Source organism: Micromys minutus (genome assembly GCF_963924665.1).
Source record: "Micromys minutus genome assembly, chromosome: 12".
NCBI lineage: Eukaryota > Metazoa > Chordata > Mammalia > Rodentia > Muridae > Micromys > Micromys minutus.
In genome coordinates this window covers 56,787,495-56,814,445 of record NC_137981.1, presented here as the reverse complement: position 1 = coordinate 56,814,445, position 26,951 = coordinate 56,787,495, and the positions used below count along the sequence as shown (strand labels likewise).

At 46.2% G+C, this 26,951-nt stretch overlaps 1 protein-coding gene across 2 annotated transcripts; it reads right to left on the bottom strand.

The window, feature by feature from the left end:
• Nucleotides 1-2,394: 2,394 nt before the first annotated feature.
• FDFT1 (farnesyl-diphosphate farnesyltransferase 1) lies at nucleotides 2,395-26,951 on the bottom strand. 2 transcript variants are annotated; one of them, XM_080926899.1, is made up of 9 exons: nucleotides 26,934-26,951; nucleotides 26,647-26,796; nucleotides 17,859-17,956; nucleotides 16,667-16,850; nucleotides 13,165-13,293; nucleotides 11,570-11,761; nucleotides 7,158-7,334; nucleotides 6,035-6,187; nucleotides 2,395-2,949 (listed from the first exon to the last, which is right to left on the bottom strand). In XM_080926899.1, exons 2-9 carry the CDS (start codon nucleotides 26,743-26,745, stop codon nucleotides 2,731-2,733), a joined length of 1,251 nt encoding a protein of 416 aa, XP_080783025.1. In that variant the 5' UTR covers nucleotides 26,746-26,796; nucleotides 26,934-26,951; the 3' UTR covers nucleotides 2,395-2,730. The 2 variants fall into 2 exon arrangements, with proteins under 2 accessions (XP_080783025.1, XP_080783024.1); XM_080926898.1 differs by lacking the exons at nucleotides 26,647-26,796; nucleotides 26,934-26,951 and having other exon boundaries at nucleotides 17,859-18,288.

Here is a 26,951-nt window from a genome sequence, read left to right as displayed (position 1 = left end):
GGCTTTTGTGGCATCTCTCTCTCTGGTTTCCTGTCAGTCATAAATGCTCCTCAAAGCCATACCTAGAACTGTGCTCAAGACTTGGAGTACTTCTCCCTGCTCGGAGATAAGGGAGCTACACTTCACATTTTCTTACCCAAGGCAGACACTCGTGTATTTAACATATGACCAGGGCTGCCATCTCCCTGGAGTGGAGCCAAAGCTTGTGTCCCATGTTTTACGTTTTCTGGGTCACTAGATTTCATGGATTTTATAAAACTCCCAGTGTAGTTGGGAGGGAATAGGAGCCTCACTAATCAGCATTGGCCTGTGGATCTGTTACTTTTCCTGCTGAGTGAGAAAGGCTGGGAGCTGAGGAAGCTTGCCTTCCCATGTCTGCAGTCACAACTATATCTATCAAAGAAGCTCTGAATGCCTGGCAAATGTAATTACAGAGGTTGAGGTGACCTGGCTTGGCCCTCAGCTACAGGAAATAGTTCCCTTCTACACTCCTTTCTTGCCTAACTACATGTCCACCCACAACCCCCTTCCTACCTCCCACAGCCAGTGAAGATGGGCTAAATTTAAGAAAAGAGGACTTTGGGTGTCCTCTCGTTCACTGGAGTGGCTCTAGATGTCTTCCACAACCAGATTCAGGAGCAGGAGCTGTCTTCCTTGGGTACAAGATGACAAATGGGTGGGTACTCAGGTGGCAGAGGCAAACTGGTGTCTGGGAGTTTGAGGCCAGCCTAGTCTACAATGAGACCCTGAAGCTAGGAGCATTTCCTTTCAGCCTCCCCACAGAGCCTTTTGATGATTCTGTGTTTACACATCCCTCCCTTTCTATACACTAAAACTAGAACACACTGCCTCATACCTGAGCCAGCGCAAGGCCTTTGAATCGATATTTGCATTGCAGATGTAAGTTACAGTTGGGCCATGGCCTGTGACAAACAGCATTCATGCCACCCAGGAACTCATTAGGTAACATGCCAGACCTACTTGGTCCATCTTGTTCTAGATTGATAATACACTGAAGCTCTCACATCCCACTACCATGGAGACGGGAAAACAAAAAAAGCCTCCACAGGACTGTCCCAGCCATATAACCAAATTAAAGGTAGAGAGCAGATCCTTCTAGTTGTAATGTCTGGATACAATGGGCCTCTGAAAAAGGCAGCACACTCCTGGGAAGAAAGCAGGGGATGCATTGGAGTCAAGCAGGCTATGGGTGTCTCTGTGGTAGAGGGCTTGTCCGGCATACGGTGCAGCAACAAAATACTTTATAGAAATGCACCATGTATACAAACACAACTATCTGAAGTTCAGGTAGAGCTCGGTGTCTTGTTTTGCCAAGTTAGTTTCAGAGTAACCCTGTCCTCCTTTAAGATTTATTCATGCGGTTTATGTGAGTGCTCTCTCCATGCACCTGGGAAGGAATGGTTATAGATGGCTGTGAGCCACTATGGGGTTATTGGAAGGACATTCGAGTGCCTAGGCCTCTAGAACTACTAGAACTACTCCTGCCTCCACCTACCACGTGCTGAGGTACCGCAACGATCAGCAGGCTGAACAGTAGCAGACTGTACACTATACATGCGTCTGGTCTGAGTGTCCCCCAAAGGGTCAGAATGACAGTGAGGTGGCTGAGGCCCAGTGCAAGGTGGGAGGTACTGTCCTCAAAAGGGCTCAATGCTAGTCTTCCAGAGTTAGGTCTCCTGGACCAAGCTCTGAGAATAGTGGGGTGGTTCATGCAGAAGGCTGAGGCAGGGGGATCACCATTAAGTTCAAGGCCACACAGTTGCAGACCAACCTGTGTACAATAGTGTACAAGTGTCAGCCTGGCAGGGCTTCGACTCCTGCTTCCTGTCATGTGCTCTCTCCTGCATGTCCTCTCACTGCTGTGGTGTCATTTCCCACAAGGCCCTCCAAGGGGGCCACCTCATCTTGTACTTTCAGCCTCCGGTATCTTGTTATAATGGGAAACAGGTCAGTATGTCTGCCTACAGCCTCTCCACTGGTTTCCAGAGGCGAACTGGTCTTCCTGCTTGTCATCTCTGTCTTGAGACTTCAAGAAAACAAATGTCAGTAGCAGGCTGAAGCAAGGTACTGCCTGCTTACCCTCCATCAGCAACACAGAGCAGCGATCGAGCCCTTCCCCTCCCTGCTAACTGGTTCTGTGGTGACAGATGACCCTGTCCTGAGATTACTATGCCATCTGTCTGGGCTTTACATGTTATGGCAAAAATCTCAAAAGCCTTACTGAGGATGCTTCTGACAAGTGGCTGCTCAAGCTCCCCGGGAGAGAGCCACACCTGCACGCTCAGGAAGCTTCAGAGCATCACCTAGAATAACTCGATTAACACCTCCCACTGTCAAACGGACGAGAAAGATAAGGACCAGACAGTCACTTCATTTTTGATTTGATTCAAAGGTATTCAAAGGCTGTTTCAAATTAAATAATTTCAATCAACATTCTAGCCAGGTTCACTAGGATCGTGTGGCCATCACATGTGGCCATTCCATCGTAAGTGCAGCAGTCCTCAGCACGCTGCCGGTGGCAGAGGAACCACAGCCCAGCGAGCACCAGGCTGTTGAGGGCAAAGTGTCCTTCCCTCTGCAGAGTTCCTAAAGGTCCCACACAAAGTTCTCCGAAAGATTAGAGGAGGGAAATCAAGGGAAGTAAAAATCCAGCTGGAGGAAAAGGAAAAGCCCACTTCATGTGAGCTTCCGCTTCCAGCTCAACAAAAATCAGTGCTCTCTCTGGATGTAGTCTTCTGTGACCTGGTACAGGGTGCTCAGGTACTGCCAGCTCAGGGCAGCCAAGAGCATGATAAACGACAGGTAAAGGGGGGAGTAGTGGCTTCGAGAGACGAGCTGGCAGTTGGGAAGGCTCTGTGTCCTGATGTTGGAGATGATCTGCTTGGTTTTGACGGACGACGGGTCTGAGTTGGGGACCCGGTGATAAATCTGTTATGGAAAGAAGAAACGCTACTTAGCACCGTCTCCAGTACCTTACAGACATTGTCCATAACAGGCAGCAGGCGCTTTAGGCCTCGTCACCAAGGACAGCAGCCAGTGCTCAGCTTCAGATTCCAGCACCTCACTGTGGCGGGCATGGAGTGGGTGCCCAGTGTGTGTTGGCATGATTTAATCAGGTTAACCAAAAAAACGTGTGTTTGATGGGGGAAGACTCCAATCTCCAATGGAGTTGCTCTGCTCAGCAGTTAAGAGGTCTGTTCACGTCACCCATATGAAGATGCCCAGATCTACCACCCAGTTCCTGTCTCCATGGGCACTGCACACACATGGTACACAGACATACATGTAAGCAAAACACCCATGTCCATAAAAGAAAAATAAGCAAATCTTTTCAAATAAAAGTGAATAGGACTGGGGCTAGAGAAGTGGCTAAGAGCACTTCTTGCTATTGCGGGGGACCAGAATGATTCCCAGCACCTATATGGTGGCTCAAAACCATCTGTTAACACCAGTTCTGGGGGACATCGATATACATACATACAGGCAAAACTCTCACACACATAAAGCAAAATAAGTCTTTAAAAAGTAATAAAAAGAAATAAGCAAGACCAGAGAGCTTGCGGAGGGTAAAGGGATGGAAGGAGACAGCTCCTGCACGTGCTCACACGCATAACTGTAACAAAGCAGCGTTGATGATGATAATACCAAATTTTCACTCTATATGGACGTTTTTTCTGAAGGTTGTACTAAATTTTCTTTAATCTTTTTGTTGAAGCCAGGGCTTTGATATCCTGGCCAAGCCTTGAGACCTGATCTAATAGTACGGGGTGGTGCTGGTAAAGATTTGTTTTTAACGTCTACCAGTGTTTTGCCTGCATGCATGTATACATGTGTGTGCACCATATATGCCTAGTGCCTGTGGTAGTCAGAATCCCCTCGAACAGTTGTGAACTGTCATGTGAGTACTAGGAACTGAACCCAAGTCCTAAGAGCGAGTGTGCTTAACTCCTGAGCCATATTTAAGTTAAATGTGGGAGGGTTAAGTGTTTGTGGCTTGAGAAGAGAACCTAGGTTCCGTCCCTGGCACCCACATAAAGTCCAGCTTCAGGGACTCAGACACTCACTCTGGCCTCTGCAGGAACCTGCACTCATGTGTGACACCCTCGCACATATATACACACATGTGCAAAAATAAAATAATTTAAAACTATCTTAAAGTTCTGTTTACATCAGCACTACAAACCGGAGTGAAACCCCTCACACTCCACCTCTTACCCACACTCTTCCTACCCAGGACATGCTTGAAGAGGATGGGGCTGATCTGTTCCCTCCTGGATATTGGGGTGGGGGGTGTTACTTCACTATGCACTTGCATAATGTGCTGCCATACCACAGGTCCCAAATAGTGGGGTGATAGGAACTCACAACACTCAGCCAAAATAACCCCTTCTCTTTGTAAGCTTAACTCGGGTAGCCATTCATTACAGTGATGGAAGGCTGGTATGTCTGCAATGAGGTCAGAACAAAATGCTCTTATTTGCACCCCCCTCCCTTCTGCAGAATGAAGTCCTACATTACTGGGTCAGAGGCTAATGCAGTTATGAGAGCACAGATGTGAGGGCTCTAGGGTGTCCCAGGGATTCCATGACTAAGGAAGATGGCAATGTCACTTAGAGTTCACATCCAAAGCCTTAGCTGGGTAATAGCCATGAAACATCTCCATGACAGGAAAATAGACTAGGTTCAATGCAGAGTAATCCAACACCTGAAGAGTACGTAGAAGAGGCAGAAAGGCTCAGGAGCAGGGAGGGGAAAGGTTAAGTAGCACCAATGTTACCGCCACAGACAGGAAAGCAATGGGCTCCAAGGAGAAAAGAGCCACAGTGTCAAATGGTCAAATGACTGGGGTAGGGGAGGGGGCAGTTTGTGATTTAAAACAAACTGGTTATTTACCTTATCAGAAAGGCCATCAAAATATTTCTTCTCTTCCGGTTTATACACACCCAAGTGCTAATTTGTACAGTTAAGGATGCTCCAAACAAAAAAAGAAGGGCACAGGAACATAAAAACAATGGCCCTTGCCAAGGAATCCAGTTTGGCAGAGGAGGGAATGCAAGGGTCTGGGTGTGTGCCCAAGATAGCAGGGGATGGACAGATGGAAGCTGCTCTGCTGCTGCTGACGGACTGTCCCGTGCTGGAGGACACAAGCCTACACTGCACCTCTCCGATGGCATTTGGGGCCTCTCGGAGCCTCTCCCTGGTATATTCTCTATACCACTGAGGGGACAGGCGGCAGAAGATGGGCTCCTGCTGGCATCTAGAGCCTACAGATCGGCCCGCAGACCTCACCCACGTCTTGACTGGCTGGCCTCAAATCTGCCATACAGGTGAGGAGGACCTCACTCTCCTGCTCCCCCCACATGCTCCACCCTGGCCGGTTTCTGTGGTGGGTGCGGGGATCAAACCCACAGCTTCACGCATGCTAGGCCAGCACTCTACCAGCTGAGCTGTATGTCTACGCAGCAAGTCTTCATTATAAACCACCACAGGGAAAATCTCCATAAGGCTGACATCAGATTTTAATGTTTAAACTTTACAATTTTGATTTTTTCCCTGCATTAAGTCAACTTAAATATTAAAACATCCTTTACCTTGCCCTTCACCTAAGAAAATCAGAAACCCTGGATCAGAGGCAGCAAGCTTTCTCTTAAAGGGCCGGAAGCTATTTTTAGTTATTGGCTGCTCTTTTGTAACTACTCAACTCTACCCTAAAAAGTTGCAAAAGCAGCCAGATACGGAGGGGACACGGTGGCATTTACAGCAGCTCTCACAGAGAACACGATGCCACCTTTGCCCTCAAACTTAGCCACCAGCAGCACTTAATTCTAACAGTCAAGAAAAACACAAAATAGAAGATGAACTTTAGTGTGTATTTTCCAATAAGGGTACCAACTACTCTCAGCTGTAACACTAAGTCATGAGGACTCTCTACTACCCCATGGTCTGGTTAAACGTGACATGATTTAACGCATAAAAACAGCTACAAATGACCAGGAAATTTAGAAAGGCCCACCTCTTCTATATACTGGTATATGATAGCTTTGACAGCCGGCATGTTGGTGGCATCCATCATGAGGGTGACTGCCTGCCCCTTCCGGATCTTCACCACTCCTCTGAAAACCTGCTGGTTATTGTAGCAGGCAGCCAGTGTAGCGATGGCCATCACCTACAGGCAACGGGAGACGGGAGAATCTCAGTTCATGAAGATAAGCTCATAAATTAAACTAGCGAAGCCTTTCTGTGAAATGCACAAGTGCCAAAGAGCCGATGAGTACCCAGAGAGGAGGCCAGGAAGGTTCTACCTTTCTAGTTCCCCGTACCAACCACAGGGTTAGTCTGTCATTTAGCCACAAAGATTCTATTTACAAACACAAGTAAATCCAACATTTTCCATACTAAAGCAGTTAGTAGACTAAATATATATTTCAAATTAATATCTGGAAAGAATATTCTACTTTGTCCTCTTATGGAAGTAGCCATTACACATTAAAAATGGTGTAAGATGACAACAGTGGGAGGGAGAGGGTCATGAGCTCCTGTGCTCAAAGGGAAAGGACTCTTGGGCTGACGGAAACCTAGGACAGCCATACAGATTTAGCTGAGACCGTTCAGAGCTCTCAGGACAAAATCAAGCAAGCTTGAGTTAAGTTAATATAGAAGTCTCTGGTATAGGAAATTCTCAGAATATATAGCTGCTGGGTCTACAGGACCAGATATTGCTATCTTGAGTACAAAAAAGGATTAAATACTTAGGCTAGTGAAGAAGTTCCTGCACTTACCCACTTCATGTGTAGGCAATTTGGGATACCAGCAATCTAACTCAGGAGGTCACTCGGCAGCACGAGTCCCGGTCTCCTGACCCATGTCTCAGGTTAACAGCCTTCCTTGGTTTAGCCAGCATGCTGGTCATCAAGACTGAGGCCCAGGCTTTATGAGCATAATGATCTAGCTAGTTTAGAATAGTTGGGAAAAGGGTAAACCCCAGAAGGAACACTTAACCTTGTTCCTGAATGTGACGAAGGACTCTCCTGTGACTCCCTACCTACTCCTAAGAAACCATGACCCTGAACACAATAAAGCAAGACAGAGCTATATTCCACCAGCCCAAGCACCTCCTTTAGCACCCCACTTCATACCTGTGGAATAGCACAGAAGTTAAACACACTTTGGTTCCGGAGCCTTGACAGGTAGGTGATGACGTCAGGGATGTGCTGTAGGGCATTTAATATGAGTTCATTCAAGCACTGCACGGCCACATCTATGTTCTCTGGCTTAGCAAAGTCTTCCAGCTTCTTAACGTATTTGCCCCACACCTGGCCAGTCAGCAAAAGTACACAGTAAGTCAACAGGTGAAGAATTAACATGTAGTGTAAGATTTCCTGCAGGGGCCGGAAGGGTTCAATACAGACTGTTTAGCATGTAAGCTTAGCATGTGTGGGGCCTGGGTTCCATCTCCAACACCAAAAATCAACAGCAAACCATGAATGAGCTGTGCTATGTACCGTGAAATCATTTCCTGTTCACTGAGATCCAGCTGTTTTAGGCTTCAGGTAGCAACCATTTACACTGGTCAAAAGCTAATGAATGACAAGGGAGGCAGGTGGCCTGTGGAAAGGTTCCCTTATAGAAAACTAATGCAGCATGCACCAAGCAATATCATAATGACCACAGCCTATAGAGGTCTCCTGCTAGCAGGGAGGGTGTGAGTCTATTACTGAACACCCCCAGCTACTACAAATCAACTCCATCACCACAAGCGGACTATTCCAAACCCAAGACTGCCAATTCTGCTAACAATGCTGTTGAGCAACAATGTATAGAAAGATAAGCAATTGTTCATGGCCGGGCCATCACCTCCCCAAGTCGTAGGAACCTGACTTAGAACAGGGCTCTCAGGCCCCTCACTTCCAAAATATGGTAAGTTCAGTAGTTTGTTTTGGCGTAGGGAATGCCTTGTTTTGTCTTTTGTTTTTGTTTGAAACCAGAAACTCATTAACTGGCCTCAAACTCCCAGTCTCCCGGTGTCTGGATGCTGATGGCAGGTCTGTGGCCATCCTACCTGACTGGGTTCCATGATTTTTAATTTAAAATCATGATACGTGACTTTACTTATTAAAGATCTATCTTATACATACTGTATGTGTCTATGTGTAAATGCTGTGTGTATGTGGGTGGTAGGAACCAAACTCAGGTCCTGTGAGAGCGCATCAAGTGCTCTGAACTGTTGAGCCATAGCTCTAGCACCATGTTACCCATTCTTCATATGCACCCAAATCTACCCAGATAAAGGGACCAGATATTCTGCAGAACCCAGAAAACAAAACAAAAATTTAATGAATTAATGTATGAATGCACACACTTCAACTATTACTGACACGGGACAAGTCAGTTCAATCTACATCCTATTCATGGGTGGTTTTAAAGTAGAGCTGGGTGTGTTCTGAATCCCCAAAGGAGGTTGAACATAGGGCTTCATGCATACTAGGCAAGTGTCACTGAGCTATATCCCCTACCTAAAACCTTTCTTGTATATATAAACTATCAGGTCACATCTAAACATGAATGATTAATAATATAAAACTTTTCAAATTTACCTCCTCCCACCCCTCCCTCCCCAATTTGCTCAAATCTAAGCAAGACACACATCCAGCATATTCTGGGAACCACCGAGTATCCTGGCTGCGAACTTACTGAAGAAAAGGGTGTGTCACGTGCTCCTATTTCTCTGACATAATCCCATTGTGTTCACTCGCCCTGCGTTTTTGTAAATGGTAAGTCTGGCAAACACCTCACTGGGATCTGTGTCATTTGCCTAAGCTGTGCTTCCTGGGAAAATCGTGTTCATATGCAAGCCTGACACCCATCAAGCATCAGACCCAGCAGGTTGAGGCCTCAGTCTACAAGAATGCTCCTCTAGAGCCAAAGTCTTCCAACTGCTGCATACTGCGACAAGGAAAATCTACTTTTGTCTTCCAATTTCCATTTATGACCAAAGTCAGGTAAATAACTTGGTTTATTTCCGTATCATCTTTATGCAGAATTGGTACAGTGGTTTATTCCCAAGTATGCTTTTAAGCAGAACAAATGTGCTTTTCTAGATAGTTTCTTGCCTTAATAAATTATGTAAAGTAAATTTAAGCAAACTTCTATTTTGTATATTTGTAAACTACAAAGTAAAAAAACATGAACATTTTGTGGAGCTTGTATTTTGCATACTCAAAGTGAGAAATAAGTTTTAAATAAACATATAATATCTTATCTGGAAAAGAAAAAAGAATGCTCCCCTAGCTCGGATGCCCATCACAAGTCCCAAGTTGTGACCTGTTCAGTGTTCATCACAAAGGATGTAGACAACAGGCTAGAGATGTAGAGTGAAGCTTCAGGAGAAGGGGCGTGGAGCCTCCCTGCCTTCTCCACTGGGCCACCCTGTGTGCACCTCCACTTAGCGATTAAAGCCAAATCCATCTGTCTTCTGGGGTTTTGATGGAGACCTCATCATGGAAACAATATAAATTAAATCTATGGCATTCCTTCCTGTGGTGGCCAATCCTATCTGTAGCCCTTCCGTGTCTGAGCACCTGTCTCAGGCACAGTGTGTGCACTGAGAGCCCCAACCCCCTACTCACAAACTGTTAGGAGCACACAGGCCTATTAGTAAATCTGTTTGCAAGATTCCTTAAGTCTTCAAAAGACTCCAGTATTACCATGAGGAGGCCAAGGCAGGATGAGCGTGAGTTTAGGTCAGCCTAAGCTATATATTAAAGATCATACTCCAAAAATGTAAATAAAAGATCTCAAAGGTTTTAGGAGGTTTGTGCCAGAAAATAAGCACTGAACTATAAATCAAAGATCATACAAGCACAGGCTCTTGCCTATAAAACCAAGCAGCTTTGTGCTGCCAGGTTTATGTAAGATAGCAGGAGTTTCTGTTCCGTGTTTTACAGTACAAGGTGTCAAGCCAGAGTTCCCCATGCACTAGCAAGCACAGGCCTGCCCAATTCCAATATTCCAATACCAATTGTTTAGGGTGTTTTGAGTGTTACTCAGGCCAGCCTTGAAGTAAACATTTTCCAGCCTCAACTTTTAGGGGGGGTTGCAAGAAGGCAGCACCATACCCAGCTCTTTTTCTTTTTTCTTTTTCTTCTCTCCTTCCTTCTTTTTTCTTGGTGCTAAGGATCTAAACCACAGCCTCAAGTATGTTCAAAAGCACTATGCCTCTTAGCTGTATCCCTAAAACCACAACCTGGTTATGAAAACACTGCAGAAAAACCTACCATTTAAACTGCAGCATACATAGCAGTTTCTGCAGTTTGGTTTTCTCGCTGGGACTAATCTGGAGACGACTCCACGGTATTCCACTCTAGCTACCCTTACTCTCCTGTGACTAGACACTGAAATGTTGAGAATACTTACCTCTCCACACAACGCTACAATAGCCTCGCAGGCAGCACAGTGTCTGCAGTCTTGCCTAGTGAGAAATGGCATCTTGGTTGTCTTCCTTCTCGGGGTGACTGACACTAACGCTGAGGACTGGACGTCTGTCTCCTGTCACACCTCCAGCCCTAGTGCTGGGAAGCGTCTACTTCGCTCCACAGGCACATGATTCAAGCTGTGCCTTTGAGTCTGGGCCAGGATGGTCAGACTCTTCTTCCTGGGTGGCCAGAGATGCCTGGGTGTCACCTGACAAGGCCTTTACCACTCTCCACCATGGAGACATCACAAGGAGAGAAGCAGGCAAGAGCCCTTCTCAGATCTGTCTGCCCACATCACCTGGGCCGCATAGACACCCTCCTCTCAATCTTCTGTGAGATGGCTGGTCTCTTCTCACAATTTCAGCACCCACAAGGCTGAGGCTGGAGAATCTTGAGCTCAAGCACAGTCCTTTTATATCAGAATATAAATGTTGCATCTGCTATATACATTGCAAATATCTCTCTGTGACAATTTTTTCTTAACTAAGAGCACTTGGCTTTAGAAGTACATTTTACAAAAAGCAAAAAGAAATCCTGGAGTGAACAGAGTAAATAATTATGGAATATTCAAGTCTTTTTTCAGTGTGCATGGTTTAATCACGCCATTTCTTCTGTAATGGTCATCTATATCTTACCTACCCAGCACCCTCTTGCTGCTCTAAGAGCCGGAGACTTGAACCCACAGCCTTGCACACTCTTAGCATGCATGGTACCATGAGCCACAGCTGCAGCACCTTCTGCCCCTCATTTCAGACTTCTAGGTTCAATCCATTTGTGTTGGGCACACCTATAACACAGGTCTACAGTCGGAGGTCTCAGGCTGTGGCTGGCTACAGGAATGCACTCAGCCTGAGCCCCGAGAGCTAGGGGGTTAAGTTGGGTTGCCTGAGATCTATCTGTGGCTTGGAGGAAGTCTGCCCAGAGAAATGGGTCAAAGCCATCGTGAGTCTGAATCCCGAGATGCAGCCAGTCCCCCCAAAGCAAATGACTTATTTTAGTCACTTGTGCCCACTGGCTTAGATGATTCATTTCTCAGAGCTGAAACTGTTTTCCCCAAATACCCCATTATTTGTTACCTCCTGAGGCCAAAACTCTCTTCCTTCTTGTTGGTCTTCCAGATAATCACGAATGATATTTGTTTTCTGCAGGAACAGACCCATTGAGTTGGCACATTCAGTGTCTTCACCAACTATGGGGTCTTCAAACTCTGAGGCAGTGAATAGACGAGAAAGGCCGATTCCCACCAGCCCAGCAACGTAGTGACAGTACTGCAAGAGTATTGTGTAGAGTTCGTTAATAACGACAGAGATGGCCCGACAGCCAGGGGAGAGCAGAATGTGCCTTCTCCTTCTGATTAAAACACAAGTGCATCACAATCAAGACGTCTCTATACTGTGTCCCTGACCTTGTCCACGGTCACCCATCTGTGAAGCCTAGGGCTATGACCCAAAGGTAGTCTGTTCTGTCTGTCTGTCTTCCCTTTCCTTTTCTTATTAGGATTTGAACTGCAGAGCTTTGCTTTTTTTTTTTTTTAAAGGCAGCTCTTACTCCATTACGTCTGCCATATTCTGTAGCCTGGGCAGGCCTCATCCTTGTGTCCCTCCCACCTAGGGGCATCCAGAGCAGCTGAGGTTATAGGGGTAGGAAGTCATAGGTGGCTAAAAGGTGTTAGAACCATGAATCCAGCCTTACCAACAGTTCTAAAAAGGTCTCACCAAGATTTCTGACAATGTAAACGTTCCTTCCTGTGAAAGCACCCTGCCCCCACCCTCCGAGAGGGATATGCTGATGCTTGACAGTCACATGCAAGTTCCATCCTTATAACCTTATAAATGGATTAGTGGGGCTGGAGAGATGGTTCAATGGTTAAGAGCACTGACTGCTCTTCCAGAGGTCCTGAGTTCAAATCCCAGCAACCAGATGGTGGCTCACAACCATCTGTAATAAGATCCAATGCCCTCTTCTCATGTGCGCTCTCTCTCTCTCTCTCTCTCTCTCTCTCTCTCTCTCTCTCTCTCTCTCTCTCTCTCTCTCTCTCTCTCTCTCTGTCTGTCTGTCTCAGCAGCTACAGTGAGAAGAGCGAGGACCTTTCCGGATCTGACTAAACGTCCCAGACATTTGAGAAAGATGGCGAGCTGCAGAAACTTGGGTACATCCAATGCATCCTTTATGTTTCCTTCTACTTTTTTTTTTTTTGGCAACGCTGGGGTCAAACCCAGGGCCTGAGGCATGCTGGGAAAGCACTCCACCAGAGCTACCCCAAACACAGAAGAAATAACTCCTCTGACGACACACACAAGCAGGCACATACCCTGCATTCTATAATGGAAAAGAGAATGACATCAGCAAATGAAGCACTGTTTTTAAATTCTGAAAAGCACTGCTATTTCTGCGTTACAGAAGGGGATTTGGCTATTTACCAAAAACTTCACAGCAACTTGGGGAGAATCTTATAATTCACTTGGCATTAGAATGTGCTGTGGGGCATGTATTGTCCCCGACAGAGCATTTAACCATAAGCTAAGTGGTTTTGAGAACACTGTCAACTTCAACAGGTGTTGGTTAAACCAGAGAAACCCAAATTTGAAGGCTGCTCTGTCCTTGTTCTGAGCTTCACTGTGGGGACAGCTGGCCATCTACATAGCAGAGTACACCCTGATCAGATACTAACCTTGTCCCAGTCCTGTTTGGAGGTCATATTCTTGTCTACAAATTCTGCCATCCCGCACCCCATCCTGTGACAGATGTCAGCAATCACTGATTGATATTTCTCAGCCAAATTTCTAAACTCCAGGGAGATCTGAAATGAGAGCACACAAATGACTAAACACACTTCATAGTATCAGAGAGAAATGTACACAGCCAGCTGCCGCCCTGTACCAGTGGGGTTCCCCAAGGACCCATGACGCCAGTGTCTTCCTCACTCCAAGGCTGTACCTTTAACTTACTCAAGGAGCTCCACTTAACTCTTTATGTCTGCTGCCCACTGCTGTCTTTCTTGTAAGCCCAAGAGTCATATAAAAATGCAGTAACAGCTGGTTTGGAAATGTATTGCTACTACACAATTATCTCAAGCTCAAAAAAAAAAAAGCATTTAAAAGTTATCAATATACAACATAAAAAGTAAATTTTTTTTTTTTTGAGGCAAAGTCTCACTATGTTGCCCCAGCTGACATCCAACTCACAATCCTGCTTCAGGTGCTCTTCAGGTGTGTGCCACCACAGCTGGCCCCTCCGAGAACGTTTATAAAAAACCAGCTGAGCTGTTATCATGAAACACGGAACTGTGAACAGGTGATGTGAGAGAGAGCTGTGTACAGAAGCTGGACGCACTCCTCAAGAAGGGCCTCGGGCACAGGAACCAGGCCATCTCTGATGAACATCATTAACTCCTCCCTCAAATTATATAAAATCAATCTGGTCTTTAGAACTCTCCTCTAGGACAGCTGATCCAAGCCAGAGCCAAAGGGCAACTCCTACATGAACTGAAACACTCTCCGGGGGTTAAATCCCTGCTCCTCCCTTGTGACTGTCCCCAGCCACACTGCTCTATGGTGAGGGCAGGTCTGTTTATAAGGGGACAGGCCAAGGAGGGCAGGAAAACAAACACCTCAAACAGGGCCCCGGACTTAGTGGCCTATTTGAGTTCCAAAATTTGGAATTTTGGAATGTAGTTATAGAACTGAAGCAAATGAAAACAAAAAGTACCCAGTAAAACAGAAAACAAAAAGTACCCAGTAAAACAGAAAACAAAAAGTACCTAGTAAAACAGAAAACAAAAAGTACCCAGTAAAACAGGAACTCTGTCTTGCTGGAACCTGAGGGAAACTATTTTTTTCCTTCAGGCTCTGCAGTGTGACTAGATGCAAAACCACAAGGACTTCTCCCACCCTCAGGGGACCAAGCCACAATGAGGGCACACTTCCAGGTCCCTGTATCCCTTGCTGCCCATTCCAAGGACATGAAGGCACATTAGGGTGACATGTCTCCTGGGACAATAAAGGCCAAATCCCAAACAGGGCAAAAGGATTATGGCACTTCCGTTGACTTTTAAGACAAACTCCCCCTCCCCCCCTTACAGACAGCCTCGGGCAGGTTATGATGAAAACTGCAGGCTGTAGTTCTAACCCCCTCCCTTTGAGACAGGTATTCACTGTCAAACTCTTGGTCCTGCCTTTGCTTCTCTGACATACTCCAACATGCCTGGCAGTTTTAGCCTTTCCTGTCCTTTCAGCTTTTGTGTGTCTTTTCCAGACAAGTTGACATATATCCTGGCCTAAAGCTGAAGCTAACCTTGAACTCCTAATTTTCCTGCCTCCACTGCCCCACCTCCCTCAGCTGCCAATCTTTAAAGCATCAGAAGAGACATGAGCCAAGGATGAAGTTTCAGGCCAGGGACTGGGTTCCAATCCCGACTCCTTATTTAGGCAAAGGACTTTATAGGTACACCACACACGGTGTAAGCATCAGCCGGGGTGGTGGCACATTTCCAAGGCTGAGGTGGACAAACAAGAGGCAGCACAGGCTCATGGGATCTCTGGGCCCATGATGTGCATCGAGTAGAGGTCACTTGGCTTGTTCTCAAAAAAAAAAAGCTAATAAAACTGTCCTCTAAGTCCATTCTACCCACCCAGCCGTGACCCGGAGCCTTTAGGTTTGAGTTTAAAATGCCTGTACCTTTCCCTCCTGCTGAAGCTCTGTGTGCAGCACTGAGGGACCCTTTACTCCTAAAGGACGATATCCCAGGGCCAGTCTTCCTTACAACCTCTCTGAACACACTTTCCCATGCCCTCCTATCTTAAGACGATTCCCAGAGGGAGAGGGTCTCTCATTCTCTGATGAGAAAAACACCATTTTCTGATGCTTCACATTCATCAGGACATAAAACATTAACAGGAACAAGTGGCTCCTGCCTATACTTCCAGCTCCTCTTTTCTCTCCCTGGGACAGTTCCCTGCTTCCAAACTCTCTTGATCAAACAGGAAAAGGTCAACATCAATTTTACTGCTCACCCTGAAACCTTCCAAAGCAGAATATTCTCTTCCCAATGGATTGCCACACACAAAGACAGCTGGGCTTTACAAACTAACTAGAGGAGGATCTGAAAATTACCTAGCTCCCCCAAATTACTTTAGCACTTTCACATTTTTATGTTCTTTCTGGTGCGTAGATGAGACTACCTTGAATTTTTATAATCCATATAATAAGATTATCCCATGATCAGAGAGTCTTTAAAGGTTATAATGTCCCTACATAAAAAGTAGTTTGGTAGCCTACACCTTTAACCCCAGCACCAGGAGAAACAGAGGCAGGTCGATCTCTGAGAGTTCGAGACCAGCCTGGTCTACACGAACAGCTCTAAACTAGCTAGGGCAACATAGTGAAACCCTGCTTCAAAAACAAACAAACAGGAAAATTTATTTTTGGAGACAAGCCGGACAGATTATTCAAGAAGTTGGGGTAGGAGGGTTATAAGTTCAAGCACTGCCTAACACAAAGTGAGTTCATGGTCAGCTTGGGTAACTATTGAGAAACTGTCTCCAAAGGAAAAATCAGGCATACAGAGCAGCAACTGAGCCCCGTGATCGATCAGAGGCCTGGGTGCCATACCTAGTGCTGAAGAGGAAATAACAAGCACAAACCCACTGCTGTTACTGAGAAGGTACACCTGGGTCACAGCACTTCATCTACATTAGCAGGACTCCACGTTCACCAGTGAGCCTCCATATGGTTGTCAGAATGCCTGAATTCACTGGCCATCAGGTACCCCTAGGATACAAAGGCACCAGTGCCTTCCCTAGAGCGCCTCAGTAGCCTGCAGATGTCCAATGTACTTTCACAGCACAGCATACTATAGTCTGGTCCTGAAAACATGATCTCAGCAAGCTGGAAACAGCTCACCGTTCTCAAACCTGGCTGGGCCCCCTTCTCTCCACCTAATTCTTCCTACACAGAAGTATAGACTAGATTCCTTTATTGTAAAAGTCATAAGGGCTGTTCTCCAAAACTATGCACAAGGCAGGGAACACATGACTGCTGAACATGCAAATTCTAGAAGTGTGGTCCACGTACACCATCAACTTTAGGGCCCTGAGTTCACGTGACCTTACTCTCAGCTCAGGGGCCAGCTACACTGCCAATTATCACCAATGTACCCAGAGAGAGCTCAGTACCGTGGGGAAGTCCTCCAGCACTTGTCGGTCCTTCTCCTGGCTCTCGGTGAACCGCCACTCTGGTTCATAGAGGAAAGTGTGAAAGTTGCGCAGCAATGGGATCTTCTTCTCCACACTGATGGACATGTCATCCTCCACGGTGTCCAGAGCTCGGAGAACCAGGTAAAACACACACACCGCATGACTGTAAAACAGGAAAGGCTAGAAACATGGTACCAAGCACCCCCTTTGAGCATCTACTTACTGTGTGTGTGAGCGAGCATGAGTGTGCCCCGCAGGTGTGGGAGGTCAGAGAACTTCTGGAAACCAGCCCTCCCTTTCCACCTGTGGGTTCTGAGCCCTGAACTCAAGCTGTCAGGCTTGGCAGCAAGTGCCTTTACTGGCCAACCCATTTACAGACTGGTTCTGAAAATATTTATTTCTGGTTAACGTTTAATGTCATCTCAACTCAGGAGACCGAGGCAGGAAGATCTTGAGTCCAGGACAACTGGGACCATAAAGTGAGAACCTACTTCCAAAGCTTAACTAAGTAACTTAATTGTGCCAGGCCTTTTCTAAAGTTGTCTTTCCACTAATTCTACAGGTTTAGAAGTGACACCCAAAGCCTGCCACACTTAGTGCTTAATTGTTCTCCTGTCTTAAGTAGGAGCAATGAACTCTACCCCTTATTTATAGAGTAAAAGAAAACCTAAGCAGGTGGATGCTACGTGGCTCTAAGAATGCTTTATATCTAACCCATGTACTTCAGGGACTGAGAGGTAAGGGTTTAGAGGGCACTGAGATTTTTGTAGATGGAAAAACTTCACCATGAATGCTGTCATGGGTACAGTAACTGCTCTAAACTTGTGGGCAGAGACTTTCTGAAGACTTAGTATGCTTGAAATGACAAAACAAAAGCCAAGAGAAATGTCTGGCCTGCTCACTGACAGGTGCAGAGGCCAGGACTAAAAGAAGGTAATCAACAAGGTTGTCCCGCCCCCTTCTCCGAAAGGGCTGGCCTAAAAGGACGCTGGTAGATGGCCAGGTGCCTGGAAGGGCATTTGCAAGTAAACACGTGGGCATAGTGGGGGGAGGAAGTCCTGCCCAAGCCACAAGGAGTCCATAATTCTAAGTGGTGTGTTAATGTAGCTGCAGTGACTCAAAAGTTCCTGGGGAGGGGGAGGTCCTCCCCCAGCCAGGGCTCTCCACTAACCGTACGTCCCCATCCAGCGCCTGGATAACCGCGGCGAAGCTGCGACTGGTCTGATTGAGATACTTGTAGCAGGTCTTCAAGCTGCTGCTGAGTGAGTTCTGTGGGCAGAGAAGACACACGGTGGGGGCAGACGTGGAGCAGGAGTGAGGCTGGGGCAGGCAGCTGGCAGCAGGGCTCCGTGCCCGGGACCAGTCCTTGAAAGGCCAGGCCACGGTGGGGGGCCAGGAGCAGCAGCCCCGTGGGGGTGAGCCCGGAGTCTTGGGCGCGGCGACCGGGCTCAGCACCAAGGTCCGCTTGACCAGGGCCATGGCCTTGGTGCTGCCGGCAGCTGCCATGGGAGTGAGGCGCAGAGCCCTTCCTCCATAGGCCCCAATGCGCTGCAAGGCGCCCACCGCAGGGCGGGGATCTGATAGGGCTAACCCTGGCCAGAGCAGAGCCTCACACCGCGACACGTGCAGGCCCGGGCCACACCCCCTGTTGCCTCTGGCCACGCCCCCACAGCGCGAACCCCCAGCTTACACTTACTCTGGTGCCTCTCCCCTGTGGGAGAGAAGAGAGCACCGACCAGGGGCAGTTCTGAGAAACCGGCTTTCCCTCCCCGTGGGTCTTTCCTAGACTAAACTGTCTGCAGGCTCCCCTGACTCCTCTTCCCAACTCGGCTGGCCTCTGGTAAACTGAAGTTCTCGCTGTCTGTGGTTGGTCTTACTATAGCTCTGGCTGACCTCTAGTTTGTGCAACCCTTTTACCTCTATGTGCTGTATTACACATATGGACACCACACCTAGCAATGTGTCTGTCTTTGCACCGCCCAGCCACGACCAACCACGCTGGTCTACCTACAGCAATAACCTTTATTTCAGGACTGAACCCAGTTCTAGCCTGAGGCTTCTTAACGCTACTGCAATCATTTTCTTCTGAAGAGCATCTGGCTTTCTGCGATACTGTTCTGCTGTCCCTAGTCCTGCTAAGACTGCTGGGAAACTTACAGTGTTCACAGAATCACAATACCAGGATCCGAAGTAAGCTGGTCTCCGCAATACAAACTGCAAGGAGCAGGTCTGGAAGGTGTCTTACTACAAATGCCAACACAAAACTGCTTCTTGTGTTGTGTGTTGTGTTGTGTGCTCCTTATAAAAACCTTCCTGAGCAGGAAAACTGAGCTGAAAGTACAGCATGTCCACTTTGCACGATCCTACACAGTTGGGAGTTTCTGAAACATAGCATATCTGCTGGGAGGCTCGCCACAGCTGCACTGAAGTGTTAGAGAACCTTGGACTCTGTGGGTTATGTCCTTTTCTATTTATGTTTCCCATGTTTCCCAATATGGGCACACACATTATTTGTGTAAAGAGTACGATTTTCTAATAAAGAAAAAGAGATAGATCCTGAGTTTCATTTTATTGCCATTTCTAGTGAAATATCGTAGTGAAAACTACTATTTACTGGTCAGCACATGAGTGAAAATCAGTCTAGCACTGATAATCGTACAGTTTCAATGAGATAAAGCAATACATTCACCGACAATTTTAAAAGTCGCCAACTCCTTCAAAATGTGGAAAGACAAGATTTCATAGGAAAAAAACTGTTCTCTTTTGAGAGCCTTACTCTTGTAGCCCAGGCAGTCCTGAAACTAGTGGCAATTCTCCTGCCTCAGCCTCTTACAAATTACAGCTGTGGTCTACCACACCCAAAGTGAGCAGCAAAGCTGTCATGATCGCCCCCCCCCCCCAGATTTCTTTGCAGTTTCTCAATGTGTGGGTCTTCCCTTTGGGAGTCAATGACCCTTTCACAGGGGTTTCCTAAGACCACTGAAAGGCATTTACATTGTTTTGTTACAGTTGTGAAATTAGTTATAAAATAGTGAGATAATTTTATGGTTGGGGGGCACCACAGCATGAGGAACTGTAGTAAAGGGTCGAAACATTAGACAGTTGAGAACCACTGGTCTAGCGGCTGCTCTCACCAGGACCTGCAAGGACTGCAAAGGGACAATCCTTCTGCAGCACTTGTGTTTTGTTTTGGGTTTCAGTGGTCACCAAGAATCCTACCAAGGACGGCCCTGCTCCCTGTATGTATGTATGTAAGTGCTGTAACGCTCTCATGGCCATGGACCCCTAGTGTGTCACAGCTACTGTCCCTACAGCCTCCTGTTTTTTCACCGCTGCCTGAAGCTAAGTACACACCCAGGACTCTCAGTGAGGGAAGCAGGGCTCAAAGGGCACTCGGGAAGGGTGCAGACAGACTCATCAATGAGAAGGATTGCCCAGTCTGAGGCTCCAGCTGACAGCCTGCCAGTCCTACCCATGTCTATAAGACAGGTTTACTTGGGATGGCAAGGCTAATAACTGCCACTTCTTAGCACCGCATGCCAAACAATACAAACATTAGCTGTAACCCTTTCTAAAAGTTTAAGGATGGGATAACAGGCCTCTCTGGTAGCACGGGTCATACTTTTTAGTGTTTTAAAAAACAAACCACAAGCCTGGATTAGGACCCTACGATCCCACAGGAACAATGCTTAAGCAATACAGCCGAATATATAAACCAAACGGGACAAATGACGCCTCACCCTCAGTTCAATCAGGCTCTGCTGCTCTGTTGGGTTAGCCAGGCCGGGTGAGCATGGCTGTGGCCCAGTACTTGGGAAGCTGAGGTGAAAGCAATTCAGGCTATACTCCAAGACCTCCTGACATAAAGGAAAACAACACAAAGAAACAAACCCTCTTTATTCTGCGCCTGGAGCCGGCTGTGACTGAAGCCCTGCAGCTCTCTGTACTATCTTACAGATGGTAAAGAAACAGAGATTCCGTTACTGACCAGAACATGCTTGGCTAGACAGTAAGAGTCGGACTTGACACAAGTCAGGTCTCCTGAGGAAAGGACGGCCTCTTCCATTTTGTTGCCTCTGAGTAATGTCACACAATTTGTGCATGTGTGACATTAGCAACGCACTGACATGTGCTAATCCGCTCAGTAAAAAGACCAATTATTTGAACTTGATTTTAAAGATAATGTCTCACTGCCTATTCAAAGATTTGCCTGCCTGTTGCAAGATTAAAAGCCTTGCACTACCATGCCTAAACCCACAATTATTTTTTGTTACAGAAATAATCAGCTCTCAATATTGTTCAGGATATATGTACTTCCAACGACTCATTCTTATTTATTTATTTTATTTAGCTGAGGTTTTTTTTTTTTTTTTTTTTTTGCCAGGCCATCTAAGCTGGTCTTAAACTCCTGGGCTCACTGGAGCCTCCTGCCTCCTCCTCTGGAACAGCATGCACCATACCATTTGGCTAGAATGCCTGAGGCCATGGGTTCAGTTCTCAACACTGGGGGTGGGGGCATCCTAGGGGCTTGCACAGTGCTCAGCAAACACACAGATCATCAAATTCCCCCAGGGAGAAGGAATAGTCTGAGCCTCACTTTCTCTGCCCCTTACCATGGCCCATGACCACCCACTTCCCTTCAAGGAGGAAACCAAAGCCTTCACAATGTCCAAGGATCTCATTTTACAGAGAGGAAAACAGCCCCGCTCTAGATCACAACCCTGATATCTTCCTTCCCCTGATGTCACCACTCCAGCCTCCTGGGGCTGCTCACTTCTGTCTGAAACACTGCATTTGTCTTACCTTCCTCTCCCAATAGAACACAGATTTGACAAGAGTCAGGTCTTTTGCCTAGTAACATACCAGCTCTGGCCTGCTAGGGTTCACGCAACACCTGAGCTTTTTGAGCCGAACAGCCTCCAAGCTAAGAAGCACAAAGGTGCACGTGTGGCCCGGCCTGGCTGGGCGTTCCAGAGGCATACTCAAGAGTTGTGAGGAAAACCACATTTGTCATTCGAAAAATGGCAGCAATACTACTACTTGTCCCCTTCAGATTGCTAAGAGTGATAAAGTGCAATGAGCTGTAAACATGGCCACAAACTGTGACCTCCTATCAGGAAGTCGTCTTTCTCATACCTGGCTCCAAATCTGGGGCCTAATTAAACAGTAAACAGATGTGACTCATGCAGAAGTCTGAAAAGTGTGTGTACAGAAGTTTGTTCCCTGTCTCCTCTATTCTGGCGGTAACCTGCTAACCTCCTCTTCATTAGCTACAAGCTGCTTGTCATCTGAGCAGGCCAGAGAAATGGGTCCAGCTCTCCCAGACAACTGTGAGCTGAGTTAACAGTCGGACTTCAAACCACTAAAACTAGGATAAGATAAACACAGCGTATTTTCCCGCTTAGTCATTGGCTCACTAGTGTTAGGAAGCAGCATGTGTTGGACAGCTTAACTCTATAACTGCAGCCCTAAGCTTTCAGATGGAGGATAGAGCAAACCCCACAAAATTGTCCTGACTGTCCATGTGTGCTGTGGCGCTCTTATGCAGACACAGAATGATACATTTTTTTAAATTTAATTTTGAAACTCGTAAGTGATACACTTAAATAATAAATAGGTATAAGACAACATCTTCTGACCTAGAACTCACAGCCTATAACTAATAGAAATCCACCTGCCTCTGCCTCTCAAGTGCTGGGGTGAAAGTCATGTGCTACCATGCTGTTTAAAAAAAAAGTATACATATAATATAAAATACATATTATATATAATACATACTATATAATATATAGTAAAATATATTTAACATTTGTACATATTTATTTCTATAGAGGGTAGCATGTGCCACAGCTATGCAGAACAACTTGCTTCAACGGTGTAGGTCCTAGGAACTCAGGTTGTCAGGCTGGTTGGCAGGTGCCCTTACTTACTGTCCGCCTTGCCCGTCAGGCAAGTCATCCTAATTAGGACAGGCATTTGTGTGCATCAGGCCTAGATGTGTCCACCTCTTAGCTGGCTCTGGATTGCCTGCCCCATGTACTTCTGTGGTTCATTACCCTTAGGATGAACAGCATACTGGGATAGAGTGGGGAGGTGGCTCAATGGTTAAGAGCAAGTACTACTCCTGCAGAGGACTGGAGTTCAGCGCCCAGAGTCTGTGGCTTACAACCACCCATGACTCCAGCTATAGGAACATCTGATTCCACAAACCCACACAGACACTGTAACACCCAACACAATTAGAAAATTTAAAAAAATGAATCTTTTTAAAAAAGAGACTGAACAAGCTCTGTAGTCAGACTGTGAGAGTCAAATCCCACAAGGCCACACCATAGCTATGGGATGTTAGGTAACTCACTAAGGTCTCAGTCCTAGCTACAAAACAGAAACAGATCCTCAAAGGGCGACTGGGTGTTACATTATGTAAAATAGCAAATTATTATGGCACTCTAACTAGAAGGCAAGGCACACTCCCAGTTTCAAAAGGCTTTCAGGGGCTGGAGAGATGGCTCAGTGGTTAAGAGCACTGACTGCTCTTCCAGAGGTCCTGAGTTCAATTCCCAGCAACCACATGGTGGCTCACAACCATCTGTAATGGGATCTGATGCCCTCTTTGGTGTGTCTGAAGACAGCTACAGTGTATTTATATATAATAAATAAATCTTAAAAAAAAAAAAAAAAAAAGGCTTTCAGCAAGGCACAAAGACCAATGAAAAGGTCCCAGACAGCTGTCCACAGCTCTAGGCCCAAACTGTAAGGAGACAGCCTGAAAAAGCCAGGTGAACACTAAATGGGGCAGGCAGGCCCCCTGTCTGCAGATAATGTCCACTTAGAGCCATCAGCAAGTCTGCTTAGCTCAGAGCTGGATATGGAAGGTCCACTGCTTTAGGTGTTTCTAATATTTAACTTCTTAATAAAATATATATGAAGAGAATGAAGTATATGACAGGACACAGATACAGTGGTGGTTTATTATATATAGCTTTGGATATTTTTCTGTATGAAGTATTTTTTTGTAATCAAGATGCATTTTAATTGTGCTTGGAGGCTGCAAGCACCTGCAATCCCAGCACCCAGGAGGCTCAACATTCAAAGCCAGTCTGAACCACAAATTGAGTTAAAGTTAATGCCCATCTTAAGGTCTGGGAATTAGAAATAAAGGCATCAATAAGAAATGTAAAGTTCAGGACAAGAGAGATGGCTCAGGTTAGGAGCACTGACTGCTCTTCCAGAGGCAGAGTTCAATTCCCAGCAACCACATGGTGGCTCACAACCATCTGTAATGGGATCTGATGCCCTCTTCTTCTGGTGTGTCTGAAGACAGCAACAATGTACTCACATACATAAGATAAATACATCTTTAAAAAACAGAAAAGAAATGTACAGTTCTGAAGGAACCAGGCTAAAGTTTCTCCAAGTATTGTGCAATTATGAAAACCAAACTTTAAATTTAAAAGAAGAAAAAAGAGGACTGGAAACATAGCTTGGAAAAAATCCCATAGGAAAATAACTAAAGAAAAGACAGCTTCAGAGCAATGCTTCTTTTGGTCTGTTGTTTGAAACAGGCTCTCACCATGTATCTATGGCCAGCTTTGAATTCGACCAGGCTGACCATGAACTCAGAGACCCACCTTCATCTCCTTTCCTTCTGTCAGGATTAAAGGTATGCGTGGTCTAAGCCAGGCTCTTTCCAGTATTCTTAAAGATTATGAGAATTTTCTTAAAACTTCAGAGTCTGTATTCCAAAACAAAGAGTAAATCTTCCTTTGGCTCTAAACGCAGAACAAAGGGTTCAGTCCAAAGCTTCCAAAAACCTGCTGCACTTGTGGGATGAAAGACAGTGAATACACCTCCCCAGAGGTGGCGAAATGCCATCACTGGGTGTCAGGAGACCGAGCAACCTAGACTGTAAGCTCTTTATTTTAGGTTCACCCCATCACGGCTCAAATGTACAACTTCTCCAGGATACAAGTATTCAGATTTCTGACGATTTGTAAATGTGCAGTGAATTATCTTAGCAGTGGGACCCAAGTCCAAACATGCAGTTGTTTTGTGTTTTCACATATGCCTTACACACACAGCTGACAGGTAATTTCCTACAATGCTTTTAACATACATGAATTTGAAAAGGACTTGTCACACACATGCAGGAGGCCAGGTGTGGAAGTGTCCATCTCTAACATCAAGTCAGCAATCAAAGAAATCTTAGTAACACTGAGCCAAACAAACACTTATTCACAAAGCCAAAGAGACATTTGAAAGCTCTATTTCCTTCAGGCAACCCTGAAAAGGTTAAACTCACAACCTAACTAGTAGTGACTTTCCTTCCTACTCCTGTAAATGTCCTTATGACAGTCACTATTCTGCCACATTCAGGCAAAGGCACCTGGCTTAGAAGGCCAGAAGCTTCCCCAAGGCAGGTCTGTTCACTAAGTCATCTTCACACATTTCTGACAAGCTACTTTGTTCAAGGCAGTAAAGGCATGCACATGAAGAAAAAAGATTATTTTCAAGTCGCTCATAATTCAGATTTGCCAGGAGTGATGGCTCACCTTTAATCCCAGCACTCAGAAGGCAGAGACAGGGATCAGAGGCAAGTGGATCTCTTGTGAGTTACAAGGCTGGCTTGGTCTATGAAGTGAGTTCCAAGTCAGGCAGGGCTATAAAGTGAGACCCTGTCTTGAAAAAACGAAAGTCAAATCCAGAATCAAGTAAGAGAGCCTTAAATTGTAAGGAGACTGAAATACACAGTCTTACATCTGAAAGCAACTTCGGGACATTGTGTAAGTTAAACAGTGCTAGAGAAGGCAGGAAAGGAACGCCTTCCTCCAGTTTCCACAAAACTATTTCGTAACACGTATCTGTAAGAGGACTGGTAAGACAGAATCAGCAAAGACTATCTGAAGTAGGCAGAGTGAAATGTTCCCCAGGGGAAAGGAACTACCGGTGACAGGCGCTGTCAGGAGACCAAGCTGGATTATAAAGCAGATTCTTTGCTTTGAGCACTTACCCTGGCAAGGATCTGACAACTGTACATCTTTCTCCCCTGAAACGTACAGTTGGCATTCTATCTGTCTACGCTCTTAACTGCACTGCATACATGCTTTACCCAACAGTGCCCATCACGGAGGTGTCCAGGGCCTGCTGAATGCCTGACAGCACATGTCGGAGCAAAATCTCAAAAATCTAGAAGGATTCTGAATGAGAAAAGTAAAGTGTTTTAATAAAGGACACCAATGAAGAATACCTTTAAGTAATTTACAGTGTCCGATGTTTCCAGCGAAGGGGAAAAATTTAAGTTTGTGATATAACCCATCAAGTTAACTGGATGTGCATTCATGCAACAGTTATGTACTTCCGTTAGACTAAGTATTATCTGAAATGCACGTGTTTAAAATAGGGTACAAACCGATGAAATACGAACAAAAAACCAAGTTCTGGCCTTCCAGCAGCCAAGAGCCAGTAGGAACTTGAACACAACAAAAACTGTAGGAAGCACCCAAGAATAAAATAGTGGCTGCAGGAAGAAGAGAAAGCTTATGGGGGAAGTAATGTCTGAAAACTGGAAGGAGTGGGTGGGTGCGAAGTAAGTTTCATTCCAGAGAAGACAGGCAGGGTAACTGCTACAAGGCTCCTTATGTTCTCAATTTTTTTCTCGAGAGTGTTCTTATCTAATCTCAATTCTGGAACGCACCCATTTAAGTAAAAATAAACTCCAAGCTTAGAAGAACAAAGTACGCAGCCAAACTATCAAGAAACGAAATGGCTTTGAACAGGCAGAAACCTTTAAAGACGGGAGGGGGGGGGTATGGTAAGGGGACAGGGCCCATGTGGGGTGCGCGACCCAGGCAGGGGATCCCATCTTCCACGGAGACCAGGGCCTCAGAGACCGTCTTCCAGAGACTTGCCGTGCATGCAGCGGCCACAGGCCCGCGAGGGAGCAAGGATGCTCGGCTTACCTGGTCCATCTTGGGTATGAAATTCCGCCGGCCTCCCATGCGGAATCGCAGCAGGTTGTAGAACTCCTCCGGGTGGCCTAGACACTTGACAAACTCCATCCTGGTGACTGCTGGGCGCGGGGCTCACCTGTCTGGATGTCCCGCTCCCACCTGTGTTTAGACGAAGGGGTGGGCAGGGCTAGGAGGCGGGGCCAGTGCCGGACGTCCCACCCACCTCCCGCCCGCCTCAACCGGCCGCGACGCGTGGAGTGGACTGACGAACGTTGATTGGCCAGGGCCTCTCGCACCAGAAAAACGTTGTCCAA